The 27,946-nt window shown below is 34.2% G+C and overlaps 2 protein-coding genes and 1 pseudogene across 2 annotated transcripts; 1 reads left to right on the plus strand and 2 right to left on the minus strand.

Moving 5' to 3' along the window:
• Window positions 1–872: 872 nt before the first annotated feature.
• On the minus strand, window positions 873–5,614 carry LOC125205465 (potassium transporter 8-like). Its single transcript, XM_048104409.2, has 8 exons — window positions 4,796–5,614; window positions 4,207–4,696; window positions 4,064–4,117; window positions 2,893–3,153; window positions 2,767–2,819; window positions 2,560–2,683; window positions 2,222–2,476; window positions 873–2,048 (listed from the first exon to the last, which is right to left on the minus strand). The coding sequence occupies exons 1-8, from the start codon at window positions 4,862–4,864 to the stop codon at window positions 976–978; spliced, it is 2,379 nt and encodes a 792-aa protein (XP_047960366.1). The 5' UTR covers window positions 4,865–5,614; the 3' UTR covers window positions 873–975.
• A 9,270-nt stretch (window positions 5,615–14,884) lies between these two features.
• CNGC18 (cyclic nucleotide-gated channel 18) lies at window positions 14,885–17,555 on the minus strand. Its single transcript, XM_048107780.2, has 5 exons — window positions 16,843–17,555; window positions 16,214–16,729; window positions 16,038–16,149; window positions 15,726–15,962; window positions 14,885–15,645 (listed from the first exon to the last, which is right to left on the minus strand). The coding sequence occupies exons 1-5, from the start codon at window positions 17,361–17,363 to the stop codon at window positions 14,971–14,973; spliced, it is 2,061 nt and encodes a 686-aa protein (XP_047963737.1). The 5' UTR covers window positions 17,364–17,555; the 3' UTR covers window positions 14,885–14,970.
• Window positions 17,556–22,789: 5,234 nt separating this feature from the next.
• On the plus strand, window positions 22,790–24,376 carry LOC125208547 (UDP-glycosyltransferase 90A1-like; annotated as a pseudogene).
• The last annotated feature ends 3,570 nt before the right edge of the window (window positions 24,377–27,946 follow it).

Here is a 27,946-nt window from a genome sequence, read left to right on the forward strand (position 1 = left end):
GTATTTTTTTTGTATCGAATTCTATTATACCCATTTTTTCATAATTATATTTCATATTATAAATAATGTTTGGATTGAGATGAATCAATTAAGATCCAATCTCTAGAAACAGAGTCATAGAGTCAAAGATATCAATATAAATTTTAAAATTAAAATTTTCTTCTTATACGGTGATTTTTTTAGAATGTCAACTCGATGTATTAATACTTTCCATTAGAATCGAAATTATTAACGGAAACTACGTAGTTTATTCTTAAAACGCAAATTATATATGTTGATTATATTTCATGCAAATCTTAAATTACAGTACATTTAAATAGAAAAAAATTGTTTTCGTATAATCCACTGCATATCATTTGATAGAATCTTTTTTTTTTTTTTGAAAAATTCATTGATAGAATCTTAAATAGTACTAATAATGTTTACATAAATTGAATTGGTTATCAATATATTAGATTTATTTGTTTTTTTAAAAAATCAACACATAATATCAAAAATTTCAATATTAACTAAAACAGAAAATAACATAAAACTACTAATTAAACCTTATAATGGCAGAGTTTGGTTTTTAACTAAAATATATTTCAAAGCAAGTTTCGATGTTGAAATTCAGACATAACACTAATGATATTTATAATATTATCATGTAACAAAATTATACAAAAATTAAAAAGAAAATGATATTATTCAATTAAAAAAGTCGATCGTTATAGACTTATGATAATGTTTGGGCACTATATAATAGACTTAATGATAATGTTTTAAAAACATACACCTCTTTTCTGTTTTCAATTGCATTTTCATTTGTACAAAATTTATTGATGTTAGTAAATAAAGTACTAGTTTATATATCATTTTCACAATAGCGAGAATTCATTTGAACTTGAGCTTACTTTACCTCGTATAAAAGACTGATTCAATCCATTTACATTTTACATAAACCAAACTTCCAAAAACAAGAAGCTGCACAAGGTATCATACATGGTAGATCATACCAACCTCTAGCGTCGACGCCCGCGGGAAGCTCGACGCGTACGTCGGCGCTCTCGAGTTCCTCCGGAGGAAGTCGTACCCGACGTTCACAACGAGCCTCTTCATCAAGCTCGACCCCGTCTTCGCCTTCACGTAGCAGTGACCTAGAATGAACGCCATCCCCGCCTCCCTCGCTTCCATGAGTTCCCGTAGCTCGGTCCGCTCCTCTTTCTCGATTTCCGGGCTCTCCGGGACGAGAAACCTAACTCTCTTCCTCGGCCCCACAGGCGATCGGATCTCCCCGAGCTCGTTCGTGCTCGTGGTGGCATCATCGCACGATTGCGGATCTCCACCCTCGTCGTCCTCCCATAGTTTGACGCCTTTTGCGTGGGACGATGACGTCCCAATGACCGTCATCTTCTCTTCGTTCTCGAGAGTGTGTTCGGACGAACCGTTGCATTCCGACCCCTCCGACCGGATGAACTCTGCTATGCTACACACGAGATCCTTCTCGAACTCGACGTCGTCTATGATCGTGTCACGGTACCCGTATCGCGCGATACATCGGTAAACGCGGTACTCCTTCGGCCCGACTCGTCCGACCAAGAATCGCTCGTCGGATCGAACATGAGGCACGGGAACATATTTGATGCAGAACAGAACCAGAACCTGATGGAAGGCAGGGAGATTCGTCACGAAATGCGAAAAGATGGCCGGAATCCCAGACACGAGCTCCGTGTGGATGAGGCCAATCCCTCGGACACGGACGATCCCTAGGTTCGGACCCAAACCTAAGAGCCAGTTGATGGAGACCTTGTTCTGGACATCGAACTCGTACTTCTTCAGCGTCCCGTAGTGCCACGTGTACATTATCGCAAGGAATGTGAAAGAAAGCGCGATAGGGACCCAAGCGCCCTCGCGGAACTTGATCAGAGAAGCGGAGAAGTAGAGCGCTTCGATGGAGCCGAAGAATAATATGAAGCCGAGGGCGAATAAGACACTTCTATTCCAGCACAATATGATCACAAGAGACATAAGGCATGTTGTAACCAACATAACTGTTATAACAGCGAGACCTGCTCGAGCAAAACATGACAAAAGCTTAAGACATACGGCAAGCATTCAGACGAAGAGTTCAAATCAACACTCATTCAACTCAGTAGGGAAAAACGAGAATCTATTCGTACTACTTCAAAAGGTACGAGCGAGATACATGTGGATGATGAGCAAGAATCGAACGAGATGTTACCTGATGCATTACTGATGTGTTTTGTATCTCTAAATCCAATAGTAACAGCCAAACAGAGCAGCATAAGAGTCCAGTTGATTTCCGGGATGTAAATCTGGCCGCAAATTTTAGACGATGTGTGTACTATTCTGACCCTCGGAAAACAACCCACTGCACAACATTGCTTGATGATCGAAAACGTCCCAGTAATGATAGCTTGACTTCCCACCACCGCAGCAAGAATGGCGATTGCAAGAACAGGCCAACGTAGCTTTTCTGCAACCATGAGTGGAATATTAACTCAGATACAAGGATTTGGAACATCACTATGGAACGATGGAATATGTGTATAGCATTACCGGGTACTGATACGTAGAATCCAATCTGGTAGTCGCTCTCGTTGATGTGATGTTTGGAAAGATATGCAGCTTGTCCCATATACGCGAGGATCAAGGACGGATAGACGACACAGCTAAAGGCTATCTGGAGTCAGGAAGCTCTCAGTTTGAATCTTGTTTCGTTTGCAAACATAAAACGAGCAGACAAATATAACACTACAAATATACCTTGATGGACATCTGTGAAAAGTGTCCAAGATCAGCAAACATAGCCTCCGAACCTGGACGTGTACATTCATTTAGTGACTAATATGCATAAGGAAAGAGACCGGTGAAGATTGTAGAGTGTTGTACCTGTTATACATAGCAGAATCCCGCCCAACGACATCCAGCCATCTCTCCGTGTCTTCCTCAGGAATTTGTACATGTAATACGGAGAGAGTGCCTTGTAAACGTGCGGATTCCACTGTATGATGTTGTAAACTCCGATGGCACTGATACAGAAGAGCCATGTGATCACTACCGGTGCAAATAGAAATCCTATTCGGTGAGTCCCGTAGTGCTGGAGATAGAATAAGAACACCAGAATCACGCAAGCAACCGGGACTTCTATATCTGCATATACACGTAACAGTTAAGTAAAATTACTCATTAGTTAATAGTAAAAACTGATGAACAGGTGATAAGAAAAGTTATGAGATATTCTTAACTATTCTTGAAAAGGTTTTGCTTGAAGGTGATGTATTAAGAACAATAAAAATCATGACTTTATTAGAAGATCTTTCAACTTTACTGCTGCTTTTCATTGTTTATTACACAAAGTTTACTTTTCAAAGTTACTATGTTATCCACAAGAAATCTTATAATATGATCACCTAAGAATCTGCAATCTCAACTTGGATCTCCACTATAGATAGTAGTATGATAATTGATAATTGATACCCATACATCCACCACAATCAAGAAAGATGGTGACCTAACTTTACTTTATATAGATAATATTGATTGGACTTTGATTAAAGCCAAGATTTTTGTCATAGTTTAACAAAGGCCCCACAGTGATGCATTTTTCATTACAATTTGGTGTGATCTCTTTGTCCACGAACTACACATCTACTTATATAATTACGAATAAAAAATTGTGCAGATTTGTCAATGGGAATGCCGGAACATCGTCATCAACTAATATAACTTTGACAGCCTTTCTTTTTTTAGTCCAATCTCAGTTTTCTAACTATTCCTTGTTTTCCATATGGCATTTCAATCACACTGAATTGCTCAAGACACAAAATTGCCGGAATAGGAATCGGATGACGAGCTAAAGACACACGACAGAGGCGAAGAAACCGGGAGTTAGAGTAATTGACTGTAGCTAAATTTAGAAAATTTCAGTTGTGATCCTTCAAGTTTACTCAAACAGGAGATTTAACAAACTAACTAATTTCTTCACCAACAAAACACCAAATAAAGATCATATAACATAACATCAAAACATGAAGAATTCTAAGGTGATAAGAGGGCTCACATTGGTGATGATGCTTTGACACAACGAGCTCCAACCCCGAAACTGCAGAGAAAACTGCAAAAACACAGGTATAAACAGATCAAATCACAATTTCCAAATCCAAAAACACAACATAACAGATTGAAAGCAATGTGGATTTCTACCAGAAATCGCGGGGGTGAGAACCCCGTCTCCAATCACCATACAAGTCCCAAACAAGGCCAAAATGAGCAACATCCTCTGCAGCACCCTATGCTTCTCCAATGTGGATCTCAATCTCAAACCAAGGCCTCTGAAATTACCAGATGCAATCCCATCTTTCTTGTATTCATACAAATCCTCATCGGCGAGCTGACCATTCGGGAGCGTGCTCACACGGGCGTGGCGGCAGAGGAGGGAATACAAGGCAAAGGTCCCTCCTTCGCCATTATCATCAGCTCTAAGCACTATGAACACATATTTGAGAAGTGGGATCAGAGTTAAAGTCCAAAACACAAATGACAAAACCCCATATATCTCCTCATTAGTCTCTGAGTGCTGAATGTCCTCTGCAAAAGTGCTCTTGTACACATACAGAGGCGAAGTGCTCAAATCGCCATAGACAACACCCAAGCTCTGATACGCCAATGTCAAAACAGTTCTCCATGATTCCCTCTGCAGAGAAACACAATTCAATTCTCAACCCATTTCATCAAATCATGAGTAAAACAATCCCAGAAATCAAGAATTGAATTTTCAGCAGCAAGAACTCACCTTTATGGGATTTTTATTACTATCAGGGCTCCAGCTCTCAATATCCATCACTGGCTTTCTCAAAATCATGGGGAAATCATTCCAAACAAAACACTTTTAAAAGCCAACACTATAAAACTAGCCCCTTTTCAGTTCCACCCCAAAATTGCTCCAACAAACTCAAGAAAAACAAAGAAGCCTTTTTCTTTTTGGAGAAATGGTGAGAACAAGAGACAAACACGAAAACACTACAAAATGGAAATCGAGAAAAATGCAGTCTTGGGCGGATGAACCACTGAGGAAGAGGAAAAAGGCCGGTGGGAAATCGTGCTATAGAATATTGTCCCTCAACACATATGTAAATGTGTTGTACGTGGACACTATTAATTTGAGTAACATGATTTAATAGTCAAATAATATTCTCAGAGCTCACTGTACACAAAATGGGCTGTAGTATCTCATAAAATATACAGGAATAAGATCAAGAAATCCCACCTCCATTGGATCAATAAAAACCCAATCTTGAAAAATGAAAAAGAGTCAAAGAACAAGAATGGGAGCTTTAAAGAGAAAAAACTGCCTCAGCTTTTTGCTTTTTGTATTTTTGCAGAAATGTTCGGAAAATAGAATATACTGAGTGGGTGGGTAGTGGTGGTGTGTAGCTCAGTAGTGTTTATCTCTTCAATATTGCAGAGAAATTAAAACTACTTTGATCTATCAATCTATGTGTTTTTGTGGGGTTGGTTGATAAATGATAATGGGTGGGCGTGGCCACTACAGTCTACACCAGTTCAAAAAGATTATAAGTCCAAAATCTGTATAAAAAGCACCTACAAAAGAATGTATACGTTTTCAAATGCAAAATATTTGGTTTATGTATATATACTTTGATATATAGTTTTCTGAGTTAGAAGGCATGAAAGTAACGTGGCATGAGATGTGAACTCGGTGACTGGCTCGGTAGGGAACTGCAGTTGTTGATATTTTTTGTTCCAAAAAAAATCAATGAGTACTTCCATTGTCATAAAGGGCATTTACTCTCTTTGATTACTTATTTTCTGTATTTGCACTTTTGCCCCATCACAAATTTCAAATTTCCTCGGAATTAACGTGTCAAAAGAAATTTTGAATGTTGAAGAAGGCAAATTTGGCACAACGCACAAACCCTATATTTCAAAGAAGAAAAATAAGAAATTTAGTGGACGAAGAAGAGATTTAAAACAAATATTAGGGGCATTTACTATTTCGGGTAAAATTTATAACTGCACGTCTGCATGTAACGCACAAAACGACAATGCTTAGGGTGACAAAAAACGACTTTATTTTGACCTTGACAATCTGACCTACGCTAGTTTCAGTTTGAAAAAATTGTAGTGTTCTGAGTATCATTTAGGTTATTTATTTGTAAATTTACCAACTTGAGTATAATACTTTCTGGTTTTCCCCCAAAATGTAACTTTTGAATCTAAATACATGATTTTTGAATTTATTTTTTCAAAAAAATTTTGTCTTTAAATTGAAGCACAATTTTTGAAAATGCCAATATGAAAAAAAGCCGCTAGCATTAAAACGCCATCGTTTGAATAGATAAATATTACTATGAAATTGAGGCTAATTGCTATTTGGTTCTTATAAACATGTAATCACAATTTAGTGGTTTTTACTATTTATAGTTATAAGTTATTAAAAATCCGTTTTGATATACTTGAAAATTCTAAATTTAAAGTGTGCATTTATTAAAGTGTATCAAGTTGAACTTGGATGACTTATCAAAGCATCTTATTAAAGAGAAAACAAGGTGTTTGTTCAATTAAAACTATACCTAACCAAACACGTTTTATTGAACGTCGATTTACTAAATTGATAGAAAGAAACAGTTCATCTTTTGAGTCTTGTTTTTGTCTGTGTGAATGATAAAACGTAGAGAACTAGAATTCCAATTAGGATTTGCTAGAATTAGAATAACGAAAAGCCAACAAATATTCCTTGTGAATAACGTCAATAATAATAATATTGGTTTTTTCAACGACATATTGCATAATTCCGATTCTATATAAAGATGCCTCCTTTTTTAGACTTCATTCTCTTGTCTTTTGTAAATTATGCTGTTAATGATGTTAAATACGTTTTGAATTATTTTAATTACGAAAGCAACAACATTATCAAACATTGTCACGAATTATAAAAATGGGAGAATTTTTACAAATAAATAATGTCATATATTTGAAATTACTAAACCCCACGAAATATTCTAGGCCAACTTTATATAATCTCGATCCCTCATATTTCTCTATTTACTCCTGTTTTTATATAAATACAACAATTAAATCATGTAATTTATATATTCGGAACGGCCAATTGAATTGACCTAGATCGATTAAATTACTATCTTAATTAATTTTGTGGACGGCTACATATAAATACAATATATATAGGCAATCAATTGTTATTAGTATGTAGGGTGTAATACTCAATGAAAGTGTGTTATTAGCAAAAAAAGTACTACTGTGTAAATTATAAAAATAATGCATAGTTCATGTTGACGCACTTCCATTTTTTATCGCCTTTGAATGAATTTTGAATATATATGAAAGAAGCTAATTTATTAAGTATATAATTGAACTATCTCTATATACCAATTAGCATACCATACTTTTGAAGTTGTGAATTGTGATACAAATATATAGTTATACTTCATGATTTTGTTTTCAAATCATAAATGTGCCAACAAAATTTTGCATTATTAAATAGTCACGTACATTTATGATCAACTTCGTTTCTAGATGATCACGTTTAGAGTGGGGTTACTAGAGTTTGGTAGACTCATGCAAAATTGAAGTAATTGACTTATGTTGTTTAAAGTGGCTTCTTGATATTGTATATGTTGGTTGAAATCTAAAAAAAAATCACGTTTGGATCTTGATATTGTATACTATTTTGGTTGAAATTAAAATCACTTTATTCGAATTAAAGAATATTTTTTAATCTTTATTTTGGTTTGTTGATGAACTATTACCTCTTTAACAAAGCTTAATGAAGTCGATTTTCAAATTTGTTTTTTTTCCTTCGAGTACATTAGATAAAATTGGAATGATATTGTGGAAGGATGACCCACGTAAATCGGGAAATGGGTTACTGAAGTCGATTTTCAAATATTTCATTAATGATCAAAATCAAAACAACTATTCATGTACATCAAAATTTAAGTTGATTGATTTTGTTAAATTTGTGGATAAATGAGTTTTTATTTGAAGAAATCACAAAAAATCCAATAATTAATAAATATACCCACCAAAATCATTAAAGCATAATTTATAGATCATGTGTTTGGCACTATCGGTCTTTAATTTTCTAAATCCATTATTAAACCATAATTTCGGTTATTATATTTTCAAAACCAAGACCATTCGTAAAAGAATCTAAACCATAACCTTTTTTATACTATTGTTTTGAGACTACAAACAAAAGGTTAACCAATTCTTTACGTTAACTCAATTATATATACAATAAAACTTCTCTCTGCAAAACTATGAACCATGCATGCATCATATATTTGAACTAATCAAATAAACTTTTTGTGAAAGCTTTGTACAATTGTTCAGCTCAAAATATATTAGGTATGCTATGATTGATTAATTTATACTTAGCTCACCTACTATATTAGCCATGATAATCAATTAATTAACACTTAATTAGAGTTCCTTCGAGAATATCTAAACGATGAAAGCATTTTTTTTGTAAATAAAAAAAGTCTTGGATAAAACTCTACTACTCATTTTGAAGTCAAAAATTTAATTAATACATTGAAAATAGTAAATTTTTATTTGGGGAATATGGAATAGTGAGATTTAAACGTGATATTGGAGACGATTAGGAAATTGTCATAGTCGACAATCGACATAGATAGTAAAAAGATCGCAAATAAATATAATAATGAGTTGAACTACCAAACTGAAAAATGAATTAATTAGAGATAAGAATAAGATGGTCTAAAGGTGATATCATAAAATATATCAAATCATTATTTGGCAAAAAGAGAGAAGTAGACATCCACTACACTGACGAACTTCTGTCCCACCACTAAAAAAATATTTATTCAATTAAAACATAGTGTAAATTAAACTATGATGTGATGAATGTACTATATTTAAATGTGGGCTATATATATGATTTATCAATGGAGTACTAAACATTATTTCAAATTATCAGTACTTGGGGTCACCTAAGAATAAAGTTATATAGTTTGCATATGCCCCTTCATTAATATTTTTTTGGTTGATATATAACGTACATGGTACACTCAAGAGAAATGAAAAAAGAAAAATGAAAAATGAAAAATGAAATAAATTATAACACTATTTGGTCATAGCAAATGAATATTTTAACTTCTCGCAAAATCAAAATAAATGCATACAAATTAATATATGAGGCGCTAAAACACCCTATAAGGCCATAAGCTTGATTTCACATATTTTTTATACATGTGAATAATTTAATGGAATACTATAAGATTATAAGTTAGCTCTTTTAAGTGGAATATATTTTAGAGAATTCCAATAATTTCAACTAAAAATAGTTAGATATTTGAATTTGGATCTTTTGAGGGTTTAATATCATCGTAATATCTTGAATTAGAGAGTCTCCTCCAAAAAGTAGTAATTTCACCTCAATTTTATGCAATTAGTATAAGATTATAGTGAATATGACAAAATTCACAATTTTAAAATAATTAGTTTAAATCAAAAAATAACGTGCAAACGAGAGAGAGGGGGCCAAGTATTGATACGTTTCATTTAAATTCGACATATGGTTGATATTGGTTTACATGTCTTATATCAAATTCTCTCTTTTCTGTTTGTGATGAAAAGAAGAAGATGAAAAGTTTCAATCTTTATGGAATGGTCTGAGTAATATCCCATTTAGATGGCTCTATAATAAATATTTAAATGAGTACTTACCAATATTCATAAAGCATGACATGATAATTTGTGACGCGATGACACTATGATTGTATCCATGTTTTATGGAAATATGCTATTAATAATTGAATCTATTGACTTTTCACATTTGCCTGTGTTTTGGAATTAGGGGTGACCATTCATTATAATGTTAAAATCCAAAATCCATATAGAAATTTTCATTTCTGAATAATATGCATTCTTATGTCAATTGAACTCTCAAGACTAATCAGACTAAAAAATTACTTAAATACTTTTATTTTTAAGAAATTTACATTCATAATATATAGACAGATAAAAAAATATCACAAAGTATTCGATATTTCTATGCAATATTTATTGGCCTCACAATTGATGGATATACACAAAGCAGGAGAAATTCATGTTCCAATATGTCTGCGAAAATTATCTACTAACCTATATAATCAATTAATTAGTATAAGGATTAATGTGGAGATGCTCTATTAAAATATTGAGCATAGTTAAGAGATGTCACTTTATTAACATATTCCATTAATACTCATTTTATGTATTTTTATCCAAGGGTATAATAGTCTCTTTGATTAATTTTTGCAATAAATGGCATTTGATCCGAATCGAATCGATCCAATTAGAATCACTGAAAAATAAATAATCCGAATTTTTTATTTTGTTACCAATTAGTTGCCATATCTGGATCTTGCACGTGCACCGTGGCAATCACAAGAAGTATATCTACACTAATTAATTAATTGATTTATTAGCATAATTAATCACTGAACAAATTAAATGAGTTTCAATTTTCATAATAATATAATTCTGACTTTATTTCTTGCAAAAGTTACGTCTTGATTTACAGACTTCTTAATCATTAACAGCTCATATATTGGTGTCTTAAAATGGCATCACAATTCACACATTTTTTTAAGAAGCCAATGCTCACAAAATTTGAATTCTTTCAAAGATGTGAACTATAGAAGCCATTATACATACGAAGGGAAAATATCATAGTTTATCTCAATATTTGATCATTTTCATTAACGGAATTGTTTTCATATTTGTCTAATTGAGATTTTAATATTTTTTGAATAATGTCTTAAGGTTAAATTTTTGGTAATTTTCACATTAAATCTAGTGTAACCCGATTGCAAATGTATCAAATATTAAGATCAATATTTCCTTTCCAATATAGTTCTATATATTACACAAAATAATTCTTATCATCAACGATTTAGATCTTGACTACATTTATGGTCAAAAGAGTCCCCACACACATGGGCTTTGATCCGCATATAGCAGTGCTCTAAAAATATGATAAACTTAGAAATAAATTTTAGCCCATTAATCACAATTTTCATTTTACTTAATATTTTGTGTTCAAACAATGGATGGCCCACCCCCTATATGTGACAAATGTTTTGCTTTCAATAGAAGTTTTTGGTCCCAATTTCTGTGGCCCGACCCAAAAGGAATTGCAAATATCTTTTTCAGAGACAAGCAACAATTTTATGTGTAGGCATTCAACTGAATTATTTCTACCTAACAAGATAGGAATTAGAATCGAAGTTAGTTGTATGATTTTATCAAATTTGGAGTTTTGTTATTTATGATTTATTTCGATTAGTTGTGCATGTGCATTTGATCAGATTAACTATCAAGTTAAGTAATTGATCGTTTTCTCTATTTAGACATCGTTTATGATTATCTCGAATAATTTCGTAATTTACATACCATTTTCATTAACACTAATACATTTTAAAAATGTACAACACGAGATACTAGCGTATATAGTTTTTATAATAGGAAAATTCAAATTGGATTTATATACTTAAGTTTAGGATTAAAAATTCTATGATCCTTCCATACCAAGTTGGCATAGTAACTTGGTATACCTCACCAATAATTTCATGACAAATGGAAATAAAAAAACCAACATGCCACATCAATTAAACACAAATTCAATAAAACTAATTGCACAAAATAGACATCCATTAATTATGGAATGTGGCATTATATTACTACTATTAAATATAGCTTACATTCATATAATAGGCGTTCAATATATTACTATAGAGTCCTATTAACCACTAATCAACCCTTAAAGACCGAACTAGACACCAAATTAGGGCCACTCATTTTTCTTAATCTTATGGTTATGATTAATTTATAATTAATTTAATATTTTATTAAATAAAAACGTTTTTTTTAATTTTTAGATTTTTTTAATTTTTTTTAAATTTTTTTCTAATTTTTTTAAATTTTTTAATTTTTTAATTTTAATTTTTTTTTTTAATTATTTTTATTTTTTTTATTCGATAAAAACTTGTTGGAGTAAAAATGAACTATATTCACTACATAATGAACTAAATGAATGTATGTTATGAACTTTATTACTTCATCCAATCGTGCTATTACTTCATTCCGTTAGTTTATTACTTCATTTATTCATGCTATTACTTCATTCTATTAGTTTATTACTTCATTCCGTTAGTTTATTACTTCATTCAGTCATGCTATTATTTCATTCCATTAGTTTATTACTACATAATGTGTTATGACATAATTATCTTTCAGTTGGGTTTAGGGTTATTACTTCATTCCGTTAGTTTATTACTTCATTTAGTCATGTTTATGTTATGAGCTTATTACTTCATTCAGTCGTGATATTACTTCATTCCTTTAGTTTATTACTTCATTTATTCATGTTATTACTTCATTCTATTAGTTTATTACTTCATTCTGTTAGTTTATTACTCCATTCCGCTAGTTTATTACTTATTCCATTAGTTTATTGCTTCATAATGTGTTATGACATAATTATCTTTCAGTTGGGTTTAGGGTTATTACTTCATTCCGTTAGTTTATCACTTAATTCAGTCATGTTATTACTTCATTCCGTTAGTTTATTACTTCATTCAGTCATGCTATTACTTCATTCCGTTAGTTTATTACTTCATTCAGTTATGTTATTACTTCATTTCATTACTTTACTACTTCATTTCATTAGTTTATTACTTCATTTTCTTAGTTTATTACTTCATAATGTGTTATGACATAATTATCTTCCAGTTGAAGTAAATTCAGTATATAATGCGAAAAATTACTTCATAACATACATTCATTTAGTTCATTATGTAGTGAATATAGTTCATTATTTACTCCAGCAAGTTTTTATCGAATAAAAAAAAGTTAAAAAAAATTTAAAAAAAAAATATTTAAAAACGTTTTAATTTATTATTTTATTAAATTATTAATCATAACCATAAGATAAAGAAAAATGAGTGGCCCAAATTTGATCTCTAGTTCGGTCATTAAGAAGGGTTCAACATTGATCACAACTCTATTACTATATATATGTATATTGATCTCTTAATATAATAGGAGTAATACTCCCTCCGTCCGCGAATAGGAGTCCCGTTTTTCCATTTTAGTCCGTCCGCGAATAAGAGTCCCGGTTCACTTTTACCATAAATGGTAATAGGGTTCCACCTTCAACTAACTCATTTCACTCACATTTCATTTAAAACTAATATATACAAGTGGGACCCCTATTCCACTAACTTTTTTCCACCCACTTTTCTTAACATTTCTTAAAACTTGTGCCGCCCATGAATGAGACTCCTAATGGCGGACGGAGGAAGTATTTTACATATAAAAAAGTTATCATATAACTATACTTTTCACGTGAAGAAAATAAAATTATTACTTGATAGTGTACTAATTTGAGATTTTATTGGTAAGACTTTTTTCTTATTTTATATTTATATATACGAAATGTTTATAAAAAAAAAATTATGACTATAACTTATAATTTGTTATCATACTCTTAAGTATTTCTTGATTTTTACATGATAATAACTTGCAATATATTTCTTAACTTTTTACATGTTACTAAAAATATTAAAAACATAATTGATTACTTAGTATTCTAACAAAATAAAGAAGTTATAGTCATAATTTTCATTTGTATAAAACTTTTGTATATATAAATATAAAATAAGAATAAATGGTCTCACTAATAAAATCTTAAATACTATCAAAGAGTTGTAATATAGTAATTTTTTTACATGAAAAATAATGTAATATGATTATTACATTAAGAAGTATATAAACGTAGTCCATATTTAACAGTAGTATACATATATATTGTAGGAGCAGTATATTGCAAGCGTAATATAATGCCACTTTCCATAATTAATGGGTGTCTATTTTGTGCAATTAGTTTTATTGAATTTGCGTTTAATTGATGTGACATGTGGGTGTTTTTAATTTTCATTTGTCAAGAAATTATTGGTGAGGTATACCAAGTTACTATGCCAACTTGGTATGGAAGGAGCATGGAATTTTTACTCGAAGTTTAGGATCGCAAACTTGTAGTAGGCTTCTTGATATATGTCCAGAATTGGGTTGATATTCAATTATTTGATCGATTTAATGTGAAATACTCTTGGTTGTGGTCGGAGTTGTCAATTGGGTCGGGTGCCCATCTCAGACTGATTGACTTAGGTCCAGCCAGCCAACCCAAGCCCATGACTGAAGTGGACTAACTAGTGCTGTATATCTTTCTACAAATCTAGATCTAACTCAACGTATTAATTTACTTATTGTTGATGTATATATTTATTTAATTATTTTAAATTATTTGAAACATTATTATTTATTGAATAAATATGTGTACTAAAAATTTATTTTATTATAATTAATTTTGAAAAAATATGATTAATGGAGGAATTTTGAAAATATAAATAAGTGTTTAAAAATTGACTCAATTGGAGTTTGTTAATTTACACTAATGGGCCATGTCTAGCAGGGTTGTGCTTGGTTTGTGCAATTAAGAAGCCTAGTTGTCAATAAGAGCATTAGCAATGGTTGGTCGATGGGAGGGCCTTCCCCATAGGCCTCATCGGCCAACTATTGCAGTGAACGGGCCGTCGATCACCCCCCTCCCTCCTCCCCTAGACGGCTGATATATCAGCCTATGCTGATGAGAAAGGCCTTTGTATCGATCTTCCATTGTGGAGGAAGGGCCAATCGAAGGCCTCCCTCTATTTTTTTTTTAATAATTTTATTTTATTTTATTTCTTCCACTATAAAATAACGCCAGAAATGAAAGAGGGAACAAATTTAAAAGGCAAGCTGTATAGGTAATGAAAGAGGGAGAGAGAAAGATATATACACAAATGTGTGAATGAAGCAAGAAAGAGTGATACATGTAACATACATACATAGAAAGACAGTTTTGTTAAAAACAAAGCAAAACTAAACCTCCTCAGTGAAATCAGGATCATCCGGCTTGACGAGGCTGAATGTCGTCGACGCCGCCGCCGTCGCCTGCGCCTCCCTCAGCTTCTGCGCAATCCCCCTCTTCGTATTCGAAGCGAACTTCGAGGCCAAGATGGTGGCCCCGATGTGGTGGCCGTGCGATCCCCCCGAATTCTCGTGCAGCGCCAGCTCCTTGGCCAGCTTCTTCTTCTTGTACCTCCTCCACCCCGTCTGCAGGAAGCACGCCCCCCACGTCCTCCACTGGTTCGAGTAGTACCTGAACGCGTGCTGCAGCTTCATGCTGTGCAGCCTCTTGAACTGCATCGCCACGAACTTCAGCTCCTCCGCGCTCAGCGCGAACGCCTCCACCTCCGTCAGCGTCTTCACCGTCCGCGTCGAGGACGGGAGGTTCTGCGAGGAGTTGGGCAGGAGCGCCCATGTCAGGAGCTCCTCCCCGCAGAAGTCTCCCGGCCTCAGCGTGATCGAGTTGTAGAAGCCCGACCGCCCCCCGTTGGTGGTGGAGCTCTCCATCTGGCCTCGGATCACGAACAGCATCTCGTCCACGGGGTCCCCCTCGCGGACGATATAGCTGCCCTGCGTGCTCAGGGACGACGTCAGCCTCTCGCAGATCGCGTCGAGAAGCTGGTCGTCCATTTGCGCGAAGAAGGGCACCTTCATGTCATAAAATTGAATTTCTTTTAGATTTGGTCATTCTTGTGTCATGTTTGCATTAGAGAGAGCCAGAGACTTACGCCACGAACTAAGTTGAGGCAGAGGTGTCTTTGTATCTCGCGGCGGAGGTCTTGAGGTAGGGATTTGAGAATCTCTTCCTCCTTCACTCCTCTTGTTGTCAGCCATCTGTATTGCTCGAAGCGACGCACGCGATCTTGCAAGTCCGGTGGCAGCTGCCGGTGCCTCATCCACTCCTCCATGTCTCTCCTCTTGATTCTCCACTCTTCTAGCCTCAATGTCATTGAGCTCAAGTAAGTCTTCACCAACACAAACAAACAAACATAAGCAATCAATCTTACTAGTATATTTTACTCAAATCGAGTAGTTCGTACCTGCATATTCCCAATCAACTGTGCAAACAGAATCAGCCCAAAAATGCACAGAACTATGCAGAAAACGGTCTCTCCAACAAACGTGCTTGTGCTCAAAGTCTGCCCGTACGAACTGCAAATGAAGCACGATAAGCAAATGTATATTATTAATAGAGAAGCAAGATGAGAAAATGCACCTCAAATTTCTCAAGCCCCACCAGAGGCAGTAGACATACTTCTCCATGAAAGTAGACGAGGCGACTTGGCTAGTGAAGGCCTCAGCAAAGATACCAAACTTGAAATCCGAATCCCCATTCTTGGCATCGCAGCGAGCAAGAACAGTGGTGAGATTCAACCAGTTCTCCCGCTCCGCTCCCATCGCTTTAATCTTGGAGCAATCAAGAAACTTGACATTGCAATGCGGAGGAGTGTAGATCTCCTCATTACACCTCTGCTTCCAGCACGAATGCTGCCGCCCAATCGAGGACAGATACCACGACGCTCCAATCACATGGCTGGCGAGCATGAAGAGGAGGAGATTGTAAGCCGCCCCAGCCCAAGCCGTCTTCGCAATGAAGCCCGTGGTCTTGATGATCCGGTTGTTGAGTGGGAAGATGACGAAGAGACGCGGGATGTATTGGATGAGCACAATGAGGGCTAGCGTATTGTTGGAATGGCCGCCCCCGTCCGTCTTCGTGGCCGGGATGACGTACCTGTTGGCAAATAAAACAAAAATAACTATAACAGTATCTGACAAGTGGGGTCGTCCACTTGTCATTTTAAAGAGAGAACTGAAACCAGTATATAAGCAAGTGTGACTGCCTACCAGATGAGGATTTGGGGGAGGGGGAGGGTGGCGGAGAGGTCGACGATGAAGTCGGATTTGAGGTAGCGGAGGGTGATCTGGCGGGGGTCCATGACGAGCTCGCCGCGGCCGAAGACGCGGGAGCTGGGGGCGACGAAGGCCATGCGGAACTTCATGAGGAGGTGGAGGAAGTAGAAGAAGTCGGTGACGGTGCGGAAGTAGGTGATGAGGATGGAGGCGGAGATGTCGATGTTCATGCAGGCGGCGCCGTCCTCAACGTAGGGGAGGTAGAAGTAGAGGGGGTCGATGAAGAGGGAGACGAGGCACGAGATGAGGAAGATGTGGTTCCAGAGGTTGACGATGTCGCTGTTCGGGTCCAGGATCTGGTAGTGCCATAGGATGGTCAGGGAGTTCGGCTCGTCCGCGGCGGCGGCGGCGGCGGTCGGGTCGTGTGGGGGAGGGTGGTGGTGGTGGCGCCGGGATGTGAACGATCGCCGGAGCTGCCGGAGGTGGGACGCCGGCCGGGAGAATATCCTATTCATCTTCCATGGAGGATCCCGATTTTGGGCAGGATTCTCCGCGCGGATGTCGATTTTTCCGAATCTTCTTCTTCTTCTTCTTCTGTGGCGGCGGAGAAAGAGAAAGCAATCCACGAATTCAACGACAGCAGCAGCAATTGGATGGCAATTGGAGACAAATCGGGCAGCGGAGAAAAATCGATCAAGGATTCAAAGTGTTTTGGTCGGAGGGGTGGATTGGGGGACGTTTATGACCGTTGAGATTTTTTAGAGGAAACGCGGGAATTTCGGTTTTTTCTTTCCTTTTTTTATTTACACAATCCAATTTAAGAAGTCAATTTTGTGCAATTATATTTACATCATCCTATTTAAGAAGTCTATGAGCTACTACTAAAATGTTGACTGCAGGGGAAATTTATAAATTTCGCCTTTATAGTATTTTTCGAATCGTAAATCCAAATTTATAGTCCCGGAAAAAAGGGATTATTGGATTGTAACTAGTGAATGTAGGAAATTATTAATTCTTGATTTCGTCTTATTTACAATGTCTAACTTTCCCTCGAAAAAAACACAAGATTATCTATGTCGATCAATTTTAATTATTAAATTTATTCTCTTATAAGATGGGGACTTTTAATAGTATTCACTTGTATATATATAGAGGAAACCAAAACTGTTGACAATCAAGACTTATTTCTTATACATTTGGTAGCAATAGAAAATGTTGCTATTCTCGATCATGAATTTTGGTTTGTTCCACGTCTTACAAAATTTGAATGATAAATCATGATATATTACGAAATCTTTTCAGTTACTCCATTAAACTAAAGTTGTGCAACTATTTTTAGTTTTATTAAGCTCAAAACAACATCTAGTCGTCCACATCGTCACATTAATATATAATTATACCACTATTCATTGACAACACCAAAATTTTACATGCACACATGAATTTAGTATCGAATTTCCCCAAAAATAAGTTATCATGGAATAATTTAGAAATTTTAAAACTAGGGATGTCAATGTTACCTGCAACCTATGGGCTGGCCCGAATAGCCCGCCAAATTCATAGTCAATAAAATTATAGCCCGATTAACCCGCACCTGATTAACCCGCAACTTGTTAGGGTTAGATCCGAAAACCCGATGGGCTAGCTCCGAAACCAGATAAAATTTTTATTGTTTAATTTGTTTGACTCTAATTCAACACTTTCAATTTTATATATTAAATATATAAATTATATATTAATTTTTTATTAACATAATAATAGATAAATAAATTAGAAACTTCAAATTCACAAAAAAAAATATTTAAATTTCTAAAATATGCTTTAAAATTTCTTGATGTAGTGTTTTATTTTGCATAAATCTCAAGTATTAGTACTTGATCATGTTTATGTTTGAGTTTAAGCATATATCTCAAATTTATCATAATTAAATATTTTACATTTTATAAATATAACTAATCTTCACCATTATTTATTGGATTGATCGCATGTTAATTTTATCCGTAGCAACCCTTTTAATCCGCTGGGCTAGCTCGAAACCCAAGCTTTTAGAACTAGGGCTAAACTTTTATAACCCGAAAAAATCATAACCCGATTAGCCCGTACTCGATTGACCCGCAACCTGAATAGGGCTGGCCCGAAATCCGGTGGGCTAGCCCTATTGACATCCCTATTTAAAACTATGATTTATCATTCAAATTTTTATGACATTCCTATTTAAAATTATGATTTATCATTCAAATTTTAAAAGTGTTGGACAGATAAGAATTCGACTGAACTTCGTTATTTCTTGCTCCATTTTCTCATATAAATATGCTAACTATGCCGTGCATAGCTCATTTAATTAGGTATAGTTTGTAGTTTCAATATTGTAACTGTACTAGTATTGTATAGTTAGGTATTTGGCGATTTCAATTTAATCACTACTAATTAATTAGGTATAGTTGGCATTTCTATCATATTTATTATAGTAATTAGGTATAGCTGGCCTTAATTATCAACTTCATTGCTCTTTTTAAGCATAGTGGGTAGTTTCTCCCATGTCCTTAACTTTAAGAGCATCCTTCCAAATAGTGATGCCACCGGTCCCCAATCCCCATTTCGAGAGAGACGGGTGCGTAACTAGTCCGGTTCAAAATTGTCTGATTTTTAATGGATTTTTCGATTTGTTTTCTAATAATTTACTCCAGATTCAAATTATAGGTCCAATAAAACCAATTGGCCAGTTTTGACCTGATCAAACCGTGAACATTTTAGGCTTGAAAATTGTAAATGCGAATTCCAACCCGATTATGATTAACTAGACATCCTTACTTCCTAAACACAACGCACCTCTACTCTCTTGCAAACACCTCTCTCATCTCTCCTGGGCTCATCGTGGGTTGGGCAACAAATGAAATAAATAAATGATGTCACATTCGGTTGGGTAACATTTCTTTTGGTCAGCAAAGTTTGTTAGTTAATCAATTTTGGTCCTTAACATTTGAAAATATTTATGAGGTCCATTAACTTCAATGTTATATCGTTTGAATTGCTTTTTTTTTTATATACTATTTTAGAGTTTTTTGGATGAAAATACTCTCAAGCCCATTAAAAGCATTTTAGTCTATTTATTTTCTCTTCTTTATTAATAATATGGAGTATTTAATTTACCTTTCTTAAAAAAAAATTGCCCCTTTTAAATTAGAGGAAGAAATGGGGAAGAAGAGAGAAAAAGAGAAGAAAGTGGCAAAAAAATTTAAAGAGAAAATTAAATATTTTAGTAATAAAGAAAGAGAGATAAATACACTAAAAATGTCCTTCATGGGCTTGAGCCTTGAGGGTACTTTTAAAAAAAAAAAGTTTGAAATAGTATAAAATTTGCTTGAACATTACATCGAAGTTAATGGACATTAAAAAATTACATTGGCAAAGTTCGAAAAAAAAAAATGTTCCCTCCATATTATAATATGGCCAACTTAATTAGGTAAAATACTCTTTTAACGAGAATAGACTAGTATTACTGAACTATTAATACTAGTAATTTGTGTCACGTTTTAAATGACTGGACGTACATGATTGAAAATTATTTGGAAGAGACACTGGTGGAGAGTGGACAGTGGACAGTGCTTGTAACTAATCAGTTCAAATTGAAAAGGAATTTCTCTTCCCATATAAATTGAATAAATTGGGATTTGTAATTATATTCAAAACTTGAAACTTCTTCTAATGCATTTCAATTATCAGATATTGAAAAGGAATTTTTTTTACATGTGATTTATTAGTACTCCACGTAATACTTATTAAAGTATAAAGATGATGATAATTTCAATAAATGAACGCTAATCGTTATTATTATATAGTCTGTTACGAAATTTGAAAGCTTAATAAATTATTAAAGGTTGAATTTATTTATTTATTTATTCTGTTTTTAAGAAATCTTTTGTGACCGAACACATTTACAAATCCAGCACGGCATCTTGAATTGACCCCACCTTCTGATATTTTTCCACCATTTAATCCTTTGCTTTCATATTCCTACGCATGTTTTTTTTTTCTTTTTACATATTCCTACGCATGTTCTAACACTTAAAGATTTAAATGAACCTTTTTAAATAATGATTTGGCAACAGAAATTTACTTAGCTGGAAAAAATAGATCACATGCTTAACTTTTTAAAATTCTAATAGTATTTGAAAAAAAAAGAAGTCATGTTGCGCGGATACTCATTAACTTGGCATAAATTGAGACGGTGATTATGTGTAGAAAAACCAATGAAATAAAAACTAGAGAGTGTAACTGTAAACGAATTATCAAATCTATCAATTTATACTCATTTATAGGCAGTATGTTAAACTATAATGGCATGTTACATTACTAATCAACAAAATGTAATTTTATTAGTTGTAACTATAGGGAGTATTACTACATTCTATAAATACAGCCTAAAATTTAATTGGCAATATTAGTATTACTGATATTGGACAAAAAAGAGAGAAAATGTAAATGCATAATGCAAAAATAATTTAATAGCCATAAATTTTTTTACCCAAAAAATCATTTAATGGACATAACATAATAATATAGAAAAGTATCAAAGAATTTCGCAAAGGGCATTTATGATTTAACCATGAATTCGTAACTTAAAATACAATTATAAGGGTAAAAATATACTCCATAAACTAGAGTACTTGTGTAGTAATGTCAATAGTAGAAAAAAAAACATTCTACTAAGGAAAGTAAAAAGAGAGAATTGTGATCCACAGAATATAGTTACGTCAGCCCACTTATGAGTTATGACGTTTAATTGAATTATTGTGGCATTTTCCAATTTTGTGATTTTCATTCTCTCAAAGTCAAACATTGCTAATGAAAAAATATCCATTTTATTTGAAAAAATATACTACAAAATAAATAAATATTAATTTTGATAAATAGATAAAAATTAGAAAAATATAAATTTTTCATACGTAGATTATTTTTAATACTTCCTCCCTCCCAAGCAGAGAATAGAGTCCACCTCATTCAAGATAAAAAATACACTAAAATAAAAATTGTTATTATTATGAAATAGGACAAAACTACAAAAATAAACTATTTTCAATGAGAGGGATATATAAGAGCATCTCCAATGGTCGGCTAGCGACCGGCTAGCCGATTTGCGGCGCTGGCCGATCGGCTAGCCGAATCATTGGAGTCGGCCAGCGGGAAATCGGCTAACATTTCAGCGTGGGCTGGCCGATCGCGACGCGCTGGCCGGCATTGTGCGTGCCGATCGGCCAGCGATCGGCCAGTGCTATTTTTTAATTTTTTTACAATTCTTTTTTTATAATTTTTTTTAATTCTTTGTTTTAAAAAAATTTTAAATTCTTTTTTTTAATTTTTGAAAAACTATATAAACGCGATTTTCTCTATCTCTAAATTTCTGTACAAGAGCAACATCTAGCGACGGACAACAACAACTAGCCCAATACATTAAGACCTAAAACAGAAATAGCGAGACCCCCGTTCGGCTTGCGGCAAACTATAACAGATTCAAGGCATACTAACATTTTTAAATGTATTTTTTTAATAAATTAGTGAGGAGTAGAGTGGGGCGGTGGCTCGTATGTGGAAGCCCGAATTTTTTTTTATTATGTAATTTTTTTGATTTTTAGTTAATGTACTTTTTTTTATTTAAATAAAATTAATGAATTTTCCCGTATATGTCTCGCAAATTTAATTCGGTAATTTAATCGTAATTTTAATTCCGTAAATGTAGTATATTTTGAATTATTTTTATTGCGGCTGGCCTATGGCTGACCTAAATCTGATATGACAGGTGGATTTTTAGTGCTGCTGACGTGGCAGGGAGAGAGAGTGGCTGGCCTATGACTTGCCTATTTGTACTGAAGATGCTATAATTGGATGTAAATTTTTCATTCATATTAATAGACACCAAAACCCCAACACACAACACACACAAATGGCTCCTCTATCTTCCAAGCCTCACATAGTAGTGTTCCCCTTCATGTCAAAGGGCCACACGATCCCCCTCCTCCACCTCACTCACCTCCTCCTCCACCGCGGCCTCGCCACCGTCACCATCTTCACCACCCCCTCTAATCTCCCCTTCATCTCCCAATCCCTCGCCGCAACCACCACCACGACCGACCTCTCCATCGTCGCCCTCCCCTTCCCCCAAAACATCCCAGGCATCCCCACCGGAGCCGAGAGCACCGACAAACTCCCCTCCATGTCCCTCTTCATCCCCTTCGTCCGCGCCCTCGAGCTCATTCAACCCTCCTTCGAGAAAGAGCTAGAAAAAATCCATGCACGTGTCTCCTGCATCGTCTCAGACGGCTTCCTCCACTGGACCTTAGCCTCAGCATCAAAATTTGGCATCCCACGCCTCAGCTTCTACGGCATGAACTACTATGCCATGGCGGTGTCCAGAGACGCCGCCATGAACGGCCTCCTGTCGGCCCACGAGTCCGACAGTGAGGCCGTCCCCCTCGTCAGGTTCCCGTGGATCCAGATCACCAGGAAAGACTTCGATGCGCCGTTCAATCAGCGTGATCCTCGGTCCTCACATGGATTTCATCATCCAGTGCACCACCGCAACACAGAACAGCTTTGGTTTGTTAGTCAACACTTTCTACGAACTCGAGCCGATCTACGCTGATTACTTCAACAGTGATTGCAAGCCTAGATCATGGAGCATCGGCCCGCTCTCTCTCACAAAACTACCAAAAAGCTTAGGGTTTGATGAGAAGAAAAAACCATGGATGGAATGGCTCGACCGACGTCATGGTCCAGTTCTGTATGTTGCGTTTGGGTCACAGGTTCAAATCCCGCCAGCTCAGCTCCAGGAAATAGCCCTGGGGCTGGTATCCGCGGAGGTGAGCTTCTTATGGGTTGCGAAAAAGAGCGAGATGAATGAGTTAGAGGTGGAGACTAAAAGAGGACTAGTGGTGACGGAATGGGTTGATCAAGAGGAGATTCTGGAGCACCCGAGCGTTCGGGGTTTCCTGAGCCACTGCGGGTGGAACTCGGTGCTGGATGGGATATGCGCGGGGGTTCCGATTCTGGCGTGGCCGATGATGGCGGAGCAAGGGCTGAATGCGAAGATGGTGGTGGAGGAGATCAAGGTTGGGTTGAGGGTTGAGACGGTGGATGGGAAAGCGAAGGGGTTTGTGAGTGCGGAGAGCTTGAGGAGGGGAGTGAGGGAGTTGATGGAAGGCGGGAAGGGGGGAGAAGTGAGGGGAAGGCGAAGGAGATTGCTACGGCGGCCATCAAAGCTACCAGTGAAGGTGGATCATCGTGGAATGCTTTGAACAGGCTTATTGATGAGATACAGAAGCAGAAACAAATCAACGGTTTTAAATCGTTTTGAATACTATTATAAGTTTGAATTTGAAAAAATAAATAAATTGTCATAAGTGTTTTCAAAACTTCATTATAGTAATTTGGAAGGTATGTAGTCCAATGACAGGTCATCTTGTCGAATTTTCACGTGGATTTTTGTTTTTGTGTTTATGAGTTTATGTACTAAATTTTAGTGTTTCTTTGATATACTCCTTTCGTCTCTTAAATTTTTGTCACACTTTGACGAACATGAATTTTAGAAAGTATAATTGAAAGTGAGTTGAAAATATTGGTGTAGAGTTGGATCCTACTTTTATATAGTATACTAGTTTTATACTCACCCCGTCCCACAAAAGATGTCACACTTTCCTTTTTAGTTTGTCCCACAGAAGATATCATATTTCCATTTTTAGAAAAAGTTCCCCCTCACATGAATATAAAAATTATATTTTCTCTCTCCATTTAACACACAAAACAAAACCTTCTAAAATCTCGTGTCGTCTCACAAGTGTAACATCTTTAATGGGACGGAGGGAGTAATAAACTATAAAAAAATGGTAAAAATTGAAATGTGACAAATTTTATGGGATAGATGGAAATAGAAAAATGTGACAAAATTTAAGGGACTAAGAGAGTATTTATTTTTGGAAATCTGAAAATAGTTGTAAATTATGGAAAAATAAAAGCACATAAAATAATGCGATTTTACGTTGTGAGTCATAACTCAGAGCATCTCCAACTATTCCACTAAACTCAAACCTATTTTAGTGTAAACTCACACTAAATATTGATTTTGCTCCAACATTTAAACTAAACTCAAACCCAAAGGAATATTCCTCACCCACTAACTTTTTATACATTTCAATGACACCTATATATTTTAAATTACACATTAACCTCATGACACTTTATCAATATCATAAATTAAATAATATAATATAAGATTTATTAATTAATTTATAACTAAATATGAAATCCATTATTTATTGAATAATAAATTACAAAATTTTAAAAATTTAAATACAATAAAAATACTATAAAAAATATTACAACGTACACATAAAATAACTAAAATTCAAATTAAAATTCATTTAAAAATTTAATTTATTCATCATTCTTCTGTTTTGATTTTATTTATTTGGGCTTATGTTTCTCTATTTTAAAATTTCTATATTATGCATCGTTTTTTATTACTTATGTTTAATTATTTTTTTGTTATGACAGCAAGGGGATTTCTATATTATGCATCGTTTTTTATTACTTATGTTTAATTATTTTTTTGTGTTATGACAACAAGGAGGTAATTAATTGCTAATTAATAGCAATTTAAAATTAAAATTAAATCTTAGCATTAGATTAGAAAATCTAGTGGTTGAAATAATGCCACATGGATTATATTTTTAATCAAGAAAATTAATAAATAAAATTAGAGGGTATTAATATTAATTCCCTCCCATTAAAATCATCTTAAAACTTTAAATTTACGTAATTCTCTCGATTTAAATTATTTTTTCGCAAAAAATATATCAAATTAAAGATAATTTTATAAGGATTCCAACGAGATCTCAATTGCATATATTCCGACGACGTTCGGATGATGAAATTTGATATTTTTTATTTTAGTTTTTGTAAATGTTGATAACCAGATTTTTATCAACAAATACATCAAAAATCTCAATAAAACCATGTAAAATTCTCAATAAATATGTGTTGATATTTTCTTATACTAGTGTTGATATTCTTATGTCATATTGTTGATATATGTAATACACTATGTTGATATAAAAAAACATTCACGAAAATTATCATATGATAACATAATGACGATATTACCCTTTTGTTGATATTTTGTTTACTATTTATTGAGATTCGTAAGATTTAATCTCATCGACTCATTTTAAAATTTAAGAATAGAGATTTGGTCTTAATTTTGGATTAGGGTGCTATAAGCATTTGAATATGAGCCATAATAGCATTTGAATATAGTATTGTACGTATAGTATTTAATTACTAACTAATAAATTAATAGTTTCCATAGGTTTTATTTGTACCGTTGTTATCTATTTAATAAAATTGGGTTCCATAGTGGAATAAAGTGACGGCTCATTCTTGGTAAATAGTAGTAATAGATTATTTTTTTTCCAATTATATTGAATAATATTATATTAATTTGGGTCATCCCATTATTTAATAACTAAATCAAATATTAATAAGGTTAGATTAGGTTAATTCATATCTTCTTCTTCTCCGCCGCTTCCTTCTTTTCCCTGTAAGTTTTATTTTTCACTATATTTTAATTTCTCTTCCTTTTCTTCTTCTATTTTTATAAATATGAATTGATTTGGACTTAAATGCAATAACTTAAACTATAAAAAATGTTTTTGATATACTTTTAGTGATAAAAAGTATTTTTTCTTCAAAAACCTATAATATGATTGGTTTTGCAGTACCATTAGAGGTGTTATTCTAATGCATTTTAGATTTTGCAGTACTATTAGAGATGGTCTCATAAGTTTAGTATGATTAGTTGGTGACAAATTATTTCTTCTTTTAGATTTTCGATTTTAGGATATTTTCCAAACAAACCACATTCTATACTAAGTTCACAAATAGTGGGCTGGCCTTAAAACTATGATTTATCATTCAAATTTTTAAAAGTGTAGGGCAAATAAGAATTTGATCATACTTCATTATTTCTCAGGCAACTAACCTTTGCTACATTTTTTCATATAAATATGCTAACTAAGTACTGTATTTCTTAGGCAATTAACCTTTGCTCCATTTTCCCATATAAATATGCTAACTATGCCGTGTATAGCTCATTTATTAGGTATAGTTTGTAGTTTCAATTTTGTAACTGTAGTACTATTGTATAGTTGGGTATTTGGCGGTTTCAATTTAATCACTACTAATTAATTAGGTATAGTTGGCATTTCTATCACTATTTATTAGTAATTAGGTATAGCTGGCCTTAATTATCAACTTCATTACTCTTTTTAGGCATAGTGGGTAGTTTCTCCCATGTCCATAAATTTAAGAGCATCCTTCCAAATAGTGATGCCACCAGTCCCCGTTTCAACAGAGATGGGTGCGTAACTGGTCTGACTTTGGAATTGATGGTTTTGTTTCAAAGTTGTCGATTTTCAAGAATCTGTGCTAAAGCCACAGCAGGGGTTGCTTTGCTCTAATGTGCACATATTTTATTCATAAATAAAATATTAAAATATTAAGTTTATTTTATAAAAAATAGTAATAGCACCCCTTGTTGTGGTTTTGAGCACAGCAGGGAATCCAAACCTGATTTTCAATGGATTTTTCAATTTTTTATAATTTTAGTTTCTGTTCCAATTCTAGTTCCAATCAAACCAATTGGCCACTTTTGACTCGATCGAACTGTGAACATTTCAGTTTGAAAATTGTAACTGCCGATTCCAATCTGTTTACCGTTAATCAGACATCCTTACTTCCAAAACAGAACGCCTCTACTCTCTTGCATACACCTCTCCTTTCTCTTGGGTTCTCATAGTCGGTTGGGCAAAAAAATAAAATAAATGTCACATTCTTATTAATAACACTAGTGTTACGTTTAAATGTCATACGTGACTGGAAAAGACACTGGTGCTGGAGAGTATTTATGAATTATCATATCAATTGAAAAGCAATACCCCTCCAATATAAAATGATATAATGGATTTGTATATATTCAAAACTCAAAATTTCTGTCTATTGCTTTTGCATATACGTAAAATAGTAATCTATATATTCTCTTTTTCTT

The sequence above is a fragment of the Salvia hispanica genome, chromosome 6 (assembly GCF_029641045.1).
Source record: "Salvia hispanica isolate PSC_SH4W2 chromosome 6, Shi_PSC_v1, whole genome shotgun sequence".
In the NCBI taxonomy this organism is placed as follows: domain Eukaryota; kingdom Viridiplantae; phylum Streptophyta; class Magnoliopsida; order Lamiales; family Lamiaceae; genus Salvia; species Salvia hispanica.